The sequence below is a fragment of the Hylaeus volcanicus genome, chromosome 1 (assembly GCF_026283585.1).
Source record: "Hylaeus volcanicus isolate JK05 chromosome 1, UHH_iyHylVolc1.0_haploid, whole genome shotgun sequence".
Classification (NCBI taxonomy): domain Eukaryota; kingdom Metazoa; phylum Arthropoda; class Insecta; order Hymenoptera; family Colletidae; genus Hylaeus; species Hylaeus volcanicus.
In genome coordinates this window covers 14,456,597-14,467,164 of record NC_071976.1, presented here as the reverse complement: position 1 = coordinate 14,467,164, position 10,568 = coordinate 14,456,597, and the positions used below count along the sequence as shown (strand labels likewise).

General features: G+C 37.5%; 1 protein-coding gene across 1 annotated transcript; it reads left to right on the top strand.

The window, feature by feature from the left end:
• Positions 1–6,145: 6,145 nt before the first annotated feature.
• On the top strand, positions 6,146–8,837 carry LOC128876004 (uncharacterized). Its single transcript, XM_054122087.1, has 3 exons — positions 6,146–6,732; positions 8,184–8,304; positions 8,545–8,837. The coding sequence occupies exons 1-3, from the start codon at positions 6,457–6,459 to the stop codon at positions 8,835–8,837; spliced, it is 690 nt and encodes a 229-aa protein (XP_053978062.1). The 5' UTR covers positions 6,146–6,456.
• Positions 8,838–10,568: the final 1,731 nt, after the last annotated feature.

Genomic DNA, 10,568 nt, shown 5'->3' with positions numbered 1-10,568 from the left:
AGTTTTGTTAAATACAGCATGTTTACACAACGATGCAAGTATGACACGCTCGGTCGCACAATTCCTACGGGCGAAATTTATTTATTCCTAAGGGAATCTGGGCGCCAGTGGAAAAACACGCGTCCGTTATCTTCGCCCTTCCGGCGGCTCAAGCGGAGAGCGGGCTCAGAGGAGGTCGGAAAAGACAAAGAAAAGTAAGGGAAACTCTGGTCCACGAAAGTGAAATTGGCCTTTATTTAGCCGAAAAACAAAAAGGGGGAATTCCACGGTACACACACACCGCAAAGGAAGAAGGTGTGGCAACTACGCGCCAAAGAGAAAACGCGACGCGGAATTCCCAATACAATTCTAGAACCGGCGCGACTTAATTCTACGGGGGCCTCGCAAACAGAGAACCGCCCTAGAAAGAGAATACAACGCAAAAAGTATTACGCCGGGAATTAACGGCTGCGCGTTTCGAAGGAGCCCTTTTCCTCGAAATTCATGTGATCTCAAACCGCGCAAGGTCACGCGGGAGATACGCGAAACGAACGGAGGGAACTCCAAGGGTTCTCGCCTCCGGTGGTGGTCTTGTCGCGGACGAAAAAGTGCTCCGGAGCACGCTCACGGACACGCGCTCGATCCGCGCTCGCGCACACACGCACGCCACAAAGGCAACCCCAACGCGTGGGCCCTACCTCAACGAGGTTGACCTCGAGTCCCAAAATCTCCCTGGTCGGTCCTCGTCGGCGTAGAGTGGAGGCTCACCCACTCACTCGCGAAACAACGAAAGAAAGACTACTAACACCTACTCTTTTGCTAAAGGCGGAAAAGGGCGCTCGCTCGCGTATATGGATCCGTTCGATTCGCGGTTCAACCGTTAATTGTCTTCTCGAAATTACGCTCTTCTCGTCGCCGGCTCGCGGTTCTCCCCACCTAGGAGCTTTAAGGGGCTCCTTACGGTGTGCCACCACCATGGCATCTCCAACGTCGATTTCTCCTCCCGTTGCAGCTCTGGAGCGATGACAGGGCTAACCATCTTTCAAGGGTGACAAGTCCTCTGGGTGGTGGCCACACCGGGGTCCTTGGGTGGAGGACACCGCGACCGGCGACTTGCCGAGCACGAGGGAACCGCAAAAAAAAGGGGGTCCCTACTGGATCGCGGGCCACACACATCCCTCCATTCACGCGACCACCTCCGCAGCGTGTTCGGGCGAGGAGGGAGCGAGGACCCTCCGGGGTCAGGGTGCCTTCGTGACGGGCAGAAAAGTTCTGCCCCGTCACAATATAAATAGACAATCTATTTTCTTAGACATTGATGCTGTAACAGTAATGGAGCGAAATGAAATGTACACAATTTTGTAATGTAACATAAAACATAACATATTGTGTATGAATTAATTATTAATAAAACGAAAGAAGCTTTTGTGACAACCTAATACCTTTAACTTTGGAAACCTGTGAAAATCAATAAAGTGAGTCCTTGAACAATTCGTCCACCTACTGACTACCATCATAATTCATTATTGTTATTATTATTATTACTATTAAGAGCACTCACAGCCACACACAGTAATAATTTGGGTTATAGTAAATAGAGGATTGAACCTCACCATCAAGGTAGATGTCCAGAAGATGGATACGAAACACAAATCATAGCTAGACATAAACATCCACGTATTAAAAACCACCCGCGTGTTCCCAACAATTCTAAAATTGAGGGAAGCGAGAACGATTTATAAAAAATCGCGTGACGGTAAATCGCAGTAGGGAAAACGAGGAAGTGGCTGCGAGAAAATCAAAGTCACAGGATGGCGTGTCGGAGTACTATCTTCAGCATCGACCTCGAAGTGAATCCCATTTGCTGACCGTCGGCGTCGGCGTCAACGTCGTTGTCGGTGGCGAGCAAGAAGAGTTGGTGTTCGCTCGTCGACGAACGACGACGTCACGGTTCTATTCCTGGCAGCGTGGACGCAGCGATATCTTTAGAGCAACCATGGGTACAGTTCGTTTCCGAGCTTTCCATCCTGGGGGACGGTATGCTTGCCAGCAGATGAGGGAAGACGGCAAAGATGATTCGTCTCCAAATTCAACGTTCCGTAACGTCATCGTTTCCCGAACTTTCAAACGTTGTTCTGTTTTCGTCGAAATTTCACTAACCGTGACCTTAATAATAATACCGTCTCGTCGTAATCAACTTCAACATTCATGTTTGCTTGTCAATCTTCACGAACGATCAAATTATCGTTTTCGACCCCTAGATTTTCATTCTTTTCAAAATTTTTACTGCTTGTCATAAGTAACATTTTACATTACAACCAAATAACATGAGAAACTGATTGGTAATCTATTTTTTAATTTAGAGAAAATAAGGGATTGTAAATGAATATTAAGAGAAAGTTTTCCAAAATTGCAGGTGATACTATCACGTGGTGTATTTTTCAGAATACAATATAAAATGATATTCTTCTTCAGGTCACAATATTAAATTGTATTCCTTTTCAGAACCAGAGCTGGGTAAAATACGTATTTTAAATAGTAAATAGTAAATAAATATTTTATTTCGAATCGTGCAAGTATTTTTTGAAATAAAATGTTTTATTTGTCATAAGAAATTTTTCAGATAATATTTCAAATAATATTTTATTTGAAAAACACTGAAAATATTTGTACCATAGTTCGGAATATTTTATTTTACTAAATTATAGTGTAAAAGAAATATATATATCGAATGGAGTAACTCCTCCTTTTTCGAAGGTGGATAAAAAGTATATATGTATTTTGATAATCTAAAACGAACGAAGTACTTTTCCTCTGCATTATAAACATACATGCAATATAGTTCTTCAATGAATACTCCTATTAAGAATCTTCAATAAGAATCTTCATAAAATGAATGATGGAAAGAGATATTCTTCAATCGCAAGAAATCATAATATTTGCAAGAAATAGTTTCTCCATCTGTGTATCATATATACATAATTTATTTTCAAATTAAGAACTATGGAAAGTATTCTATTTTATGCTTCATGTTATTAAAATGAAACGTGCATACTATTTAAAATATTTATTCTACAAATATTACCCACCTCTGTTCGGAACAGTAATAAATTATATTTCTATTCAGAACAATATTAAAGTACATACCTTCACAATAATATTAACTTAAAATTTTGTAAAGAAATACTACATTATGTGACTTGTTTCGTTTATTTTGTTATTCCATTTAGTACTTGTATTATGTTATAGCACAGTATTATACACAAGAAAGAAAAAAAAAGAAAAGAACTATTGCTCTGAAGAAAACGTCGATAGCCCTGTAAAGGACGGTATTGTATGGACACTCTTACATTCTATGTCTAAATAGAAGGCAAAAAGAAATGAAGTTACTAATGTGTTTTTACTTTGTACATATTATCACAGTGACAACCTTGGTAAATTTTTTAATTATCACCTTGATAGAGATTCAGTATCGATACTAAATGTTTTCTTCTCTTTATATTACATATTAAGTTGTTGTCCCAAAAGTTTCTTTCGCTTTATTAATAAGTAATACATGCACAATATTTTATGTTTTACGTTACATTACTGAATTGTGCACAATTTGCACTAACCTGGTTCTAAATAAATAATATCTCTCCTTTTAATTATTGATTTTCAATTTTTTACGAAAATAATTGATTACACGAGTAGAATTCGCGGTGTTGGGTAGTTTGCAATTGTCAGCTTGAAAGTTTAACAAAAATTCGAACAAGGTCTGTTCGCTTACATCTCGTGGAGATACCATGTATTCCGGAAGCAGAGTGACCAAACTTTCGAACCGATGTGTCTCTAAATAAAGCTAGCACGACTTCGGTATACTGTCGATTGCAGTCGGTGGCCTGTGTCTAGTCTCCGCATTGAACTATCTGTTGGTCTTGGAACGACGCCAATCGTCGATAAAAAAGTAGGGGTGAGAATAAGATTGATGCTGTGCAACCGACAGAAACGAGTCGTTCTTAACGTGAAAAATAATTGAGATTACGACCAGCTTCCTACGAGATAGCATTCTGTCATTATAGCATTCTAAAAGCAATTTCTTGATGAAACAAAAATGGTGGTGGCGGAGACCGCATAAATGGCCCAATCTTAAAGCGAATCAAGAAGTTGTTTCTTCTATCTAATCTAATATTAATCTTTTTTTTTTATTATTGACTAAGCTAGGCAGAATTACTGAGCCAGGAAATGGATAATTTCTATTGAAAGTAGCGTCAGGCCAAACTTAATGATCTTAAACGAACGGTGCCATCTTGCGTTAATACGCAGCATCTTTGCTCGCGATTGCACGCAACGCGTGAACAGTATCGGCGTATGATTATTTATTGGACGCGATTTGTTTGTTCAGCCGACGTTGCAACTTAAAATCATACACGTTTGACTGTTCTCCCAGTCGGCTTACTCGTACAACTGCTGCTCCATTTGTTTGAACTGGCGAAATTACTAAACTTTCGAGTCGTTAACTGTTGGCAATATAGGATCGTGAGGAGCCTGAATGTCGCCATGCTCTTAACCGTCGGAATTCCGTTGCATATCTGGCAAATCTCCGTCGGCGTCGTGTCACTTGACAACCTCCAACAGACAAATGGCCCCCAAATTCATAACGTGAAATAACATCAAAAAACAGAAATGGAATTAAGTATAATTTGGTAAAAAGCACGATGTAAATCATGGCATAATCTATCATTTCTGGACTCCCTCACGACTCCCTCCCGCACTCCCTCTCTCAATATTCAGGCACCGAAATAACCAAACATGGATCGTAGAAATCATGTGAGATGAAGTATGTGGTAAAGAGTAACTTTAATAAATGACAGAAAAATTAAACCTTGTTTGCGCAATGAAATCATTTTTCAAGTAATTTCTTTAATTCGATTTGCTGTAAATCAAAACGTTTTTGACCTTTGGATAGTTTTCGGAGAAAAGAAAATTTAAAAATTACTTTAACCGAAAAATAGCAGAAATTTAAAAATTACCTTGCTCTTACATTTTTAAAAATTTTTTTAAATTGAAAAGAATATTTCAAAAAATTTGTATAGAAAGATAATATAATGAATTTATTTATTTACGTTTAAACATACGTCACGAAAATGTATAATAATATTAGGTTGTCCCAAAAGTTTCTTTCGCTTTATTAATAAGTAATACATGCACAATATTTTATGTTTTATGTTACATTACTGAATTGTCCACGATCCATTTTGCTCCATTACTGTTACAACATGAATATTTATGAAATTAGATTGTCTATGCATAGACAATATATATTTGTATAAACACGACCACATAAAATAATTTAATGCAACTCGCGAAAGAAACTTTCGGAACAACCTAATAGTAACTTCGCACTGTACATTAAAACTACCAAATATGTATCCCTCTTTCATGAAATATCATATATTCGAAAGAATCATTGTCTTTAAACAATTATTATCAAACAGAAAATAACGGAAATTGAACAATGTATCAATGAGAAAAATAACTGTAATTTATCAATTCTACTTTTAAATCCATAAGTCTTCTTCAAATCATTTGTTATATTTCAGCTTTAGAATAATTTATAAATATTCTTTCACTGAGGATGATCCACAAACTGAAGTCGAAAACGTTCTCAACTGGACAGAATTCAAAATAAACAGATTGTATAAAAATATTAAACATACGATGCCTTCTATAAACGAAGTACATTGGTTATTCGAGTTTAATATTTCCATTCTACTTGCATATATTTTTCAAGAATTAACCACTTTAAATTTAGTTACAGTTATATTGCTCTGTTTTTATCAGCTGTATTATATGAAGTATGAATTATAGTTGTTTTCAGTTCTTCGGATCACCATCCCAATTTTATTAATTCGATAAAATGATCCAACCAACAACTTTGTTCCTATTCGATTAATTTAATCGTATGCAAAATAAATGAATGAATAAAATTTGTATGATTGTTTTAAAGAAGCAGTAAGTGCTATAATTTAATTCTTAAAAACATTAATATTGATTTATGATACAAAAATAATGATAAATATCGTATACCTTTTATTTTCGTTATGATAGATTAAAAAACTATGAAAACCGTCTTCAAACACGGACGTAGTAATTAAGTCACCATATACTTTACTACTTTATAGACTGTTATATATTACATAAGAATAATAAAATAAGCTTTAAACTTATTATTTATGTATTTCTTTTTACAGAATTCTAATTCCGATTAAAATAAAATTTCTACTCAAAGTTTATTTCTGTTCTTTTGCATCCTGCGTGATAAAGAACACGTTGTACAATCATCGAAATACATTTTCCTTCGAATGCGTTGTAGGTTTTCACCGCAAAAGAAAGACAAATGGACAAATGGTGTCATAACAGTATTTTCAGAGTAGCAAAATCACCCCTGGGTCGGTAGCACGTTTCCGCTGTTCAAAAATAAAAAAAAAAGTCAGCATGGACCAGTTTATTTCAACGTATCAAAAAGATTACACGTGGCCTTCCACGAAGATTCAACACGCGCCAGCTTTATTGCGCGAAGGTGGTCCCTGTCGATGTGACGAACGTTCGCGCGTGCTAAAGGTCATTGAACTGTGCGGAGATGATCAGGATTGGAGCCGTATAGGTCCCATGGGACGGCTTCTGGACCCTAAGTTGTACCCTGCGAAAACAGGGCCGCATCCTGAGACAGAGGTGACCAAGTTCGATCAACCGAGCACGTACATGAGAAAAGTAAATCGGTCATAAGTTATGACGGAATATTGGCGCACTTAGAAATTCAACAGAGTTCTAACTAAAAATTAACGTGAACGAATACGTTATAATATTAGGTTGTCCTAAAAGTTTTTTTTTTTGCTTTATTAGTAACTAAGTTAGTTAGTTATTTATTTTCTTTAGACATGTACAATTTGGTGTGTATCTAAAAATGGCGTTTGAGGTACTATTTTTCCCCCCTCTTGCCCAACGAAAAATATAGTCATTTTATGGGGGTACACCTCTCCCCTCATCTTTTAACATTTGTATGTAGTATCAGAATAATATAGTTATCCTTAATTATATCACAGGTGCATGTTTGTTTCGAGTTTCTTTTCCTATATGTTATATTCTTATAAACTATTCAAACTATACATTGCTTCCCCTTATGGGGAAGCTACTTATTCTTTTATTTACTTCTTGTTCTTAATCCTAGTTTGTACCTGTTTTTACATCCTATGTATTATTAATTAAAGACTTAGATATACAGGGTGAGTTCGAAGAAACAGAACACCTAAATATCTCTGTTACATTTCGTTGTACAAAAAAATTTCTTAGGACAAAGTTACACTATTTGAAGGGCCACATGTAACGGTGTAAGGGAAACAGTTTTCAGCCATATGATACTTCCCCTTTTTCTTCTTTTTTTTTATATTAGTAACTAATATGCACACAATATTTGATGTTTTATGTTAAATTACTGAGTTGTATACGATCCATGTTGCTCTCTTACCTTCCTTCATCTCTATAGAACCACCATAATGCCATCTTTCCATAAAAATGCTTCGATGGCAAAATATCGTTCCAAATGCATTTTTATATTGTTTATTAAAGTCATCTCTCATAAATAATCAATATTCAATTTTTATTCTTTTAAACTTAATTCTTAAGTTTTCAGCAGTCAAACTAACGACCCTTTTGTTATACTCGCATTTTCCATCGTTCCTGAAACCTCTAAAGCAGGCCCAACATTTAGAAAGACGAATCCCTCGAGTGGAAAGAGACGTTTATTTTGATTTTCTAATTCAATCGAAATTAAATTGGTTTGATTTATTTTGATTCATTAAATTTTTAAATCATTAAATGTAAACAATTATTTAAAGAGAGCAGTCATAAGTACGTAATCCACACAATAAGCAAATATATGGTAATAATAAATAGTAATAATTTATCACAAATAAATGACGACGACGACGACGACGACGACAACAACAACAACAATAATACTTCTATGTTTAATAAGAATGACGATAAATTTTAGAAATATAAATCTTGAAATTCTATTATACTTATTTCCTGCTCTTTTTTTAATATTAAAATGATAAAATATAGTAATTCATTTTCTTATTATCTCTTTTGTGTTTTATCTGGGTGCGTCACTGTAAGTGAAAGCATTTTTGCACAATGTTACGTGAAGACACTCGTTTCAGTTGGAACAGAAATATCCCAATCTCTATGGAATTCTACAGAGCACGCCTATGGACGAGATAATTCAACGTGTGGATCAGGATCGACTCATTACGACCTACCAGATGGACTACGGCGATAAGGGTAAAGTTTTAATAACATATGAAATATTAAGTCACTTCAAAAATCTTCACATTTTTTTTTGTGGTTCAACCTTGAGTTAGATATAAATAAAAATTAAATTTTATGAATTAAAATTCAAAGCTTGGTTTGCTCACTTAGTAAGAAACAGTATACAATTGTCATCTTATTGAAAAGCAAATTCACCTAAATTTAGTTTATACTCAGTGTTCTGTCAATTACAACGCAAAAATCGTTCAACAGCAATTACGGCTACAGAAGATGCAGAAATCGATCCTTGCGTTTCCATCAAACAACCATTAAAAATAGATTGCCGTCCGTCTACTCGATCTCGGCATCCTAAACGCGACGCAGGTCAGAAAAGTGAAACGAAGACATCGAGGAAAAAAGTCGAAGAAGATACTCAAGAAACTCGACTACCACCTTGGCGTTCAGAGTATCAAGACAATATTAGTCGATTAGGACACGCCATTATGAGATCAAAGATTCATCACAAAAAAGCTGCAGGGCCAGCTTGGTCAATGGCTCTTTTATAAACAAGAAATATATTAACATTACTTTCTTTAATAACAAAGCTGTATTAAATAAACAACAAAAATCATGTAATCTAAAATTTGTTGACAAATATAGGCGTCAATAACAAAAAAGGGCCCAACCAGCCACTCAACCATTTTAAAGTTCGTGTTACAATTTGTAAAGCATTTGCTGCAGACATATTGATAATTACATTGATATAAATAATTAGGAATATACAGGGTGTCCCAAAAATGTTATAACACATTGAATGAGGTGGTTCGGAAGGTGATTTGAAACAACTTTTTCCTTAGCGAAAATGTTGTCCGAGGCTTCGTTGAGGAGATATTAACGGAAAACACTGACCAATCAGAGCGCGCGGATTCTGTTGGAGCGGCCGCGGTACCGTATGAGCGCAGCCGCCTAGCGCGTAGGTTACGCTCCATCGGCATACTCGCGCTCACTGGTAGACGTTTTCCGTTAGTATCTCCTCAACGAAGCCTCGGACAACATTTTCGCTAAGGAAAAAGTTGCTTCAAATCAACTCCCAAACCACCCCTTTCAAGGAGTTACAACATTTTTGGGACACCTTGTATATTTTCTAGCCACCAGACCGGACTTTAATTTAACGTGGGCTGACCAAGTACGGCTGCAGGCTTTCGCTCCACATCTGAACGCCAGCTCCGTCCGGCCCACTTATTTACTCTTTCAAATCTGCTCCAATTTGACAACGAAAGCGTGATTAAAAGAATCTGATTTTTTGTGGATCTGTTAATAAAGCATTCGCGCATCCGATACCATGAACGGCGTTGGCGTGGGGTTGCTCGTTCACCCCGCAGATGGGCCTGAAGTTGGGGGTGGGTTTTCCCAAAAAAACGACATTTTCGTATTTTATTGCTATTCACACAGGAAAAAGGCATCAAAACTGTGTCAGCCCGATGTCCTGGACTGTAGGACATGTAATCCACGCCGCGTGACAACGTATCAATCCTTACACTTGGGGGTGGCCCTCCCTTACCCTTCAGTTCGGGGGCAGTTTTCGAAACGGGACCTTTTCGGCATTCATCCTTAATATATCGAGAACAAACATGGTGAATTTCATCGCCCTCCGATGTGTGGAAGTGCTCCCTTACGAAGGGGGTTGAAAATTTGAGAGCTGTTTCACCCACCCAAGGAGTGCCTATGGGGTGCACGGTATGTGTGATGGCATTTTCTGGATCAGGGGAGTCCAGAGAATGCCTTGAGTCCAAAATCGAGACCGTCGTCCAAAAATTGTAGATTTTAAAGGGGGTGGGGGTTTGTGGGGGTGGGTTTGTCCGAGAGGGATTTCAAGGGGTGCATTTTGTAGAGGGCATCAAAGAGAGTCGCCCTAAAGGTTTTCTTAATTTTTTTAACCCTTTTCATTACTCCTGGCACCTTCAGAAGTGACGTTTTTCGACGCGCCCCCTTTTAAGGGGGTGAATTAACCTCTTCTCATCAACCCTCGCCAATGCAACTTTACACACTCCTAGGGTGTTCAAAGCACTCCTCACGCAGTTTCATTTCAATCGGTTGAAAACTCCCATAGTTACTACGGTTTGAAAAAGTGTCCCTATTTTTTTGAGGGCCAGTGTAAATACCGTAGCCACGCTACTCAAGAGCTCAGAGTCACTCGAGTACGGCGCTACCTCAGCAATAAAAAGCCGATAAACCTGTTAAACTCGCACTCTCATTGTTTTTCGGGAAGCATACCGCTCCCCACCTATAACCAATCC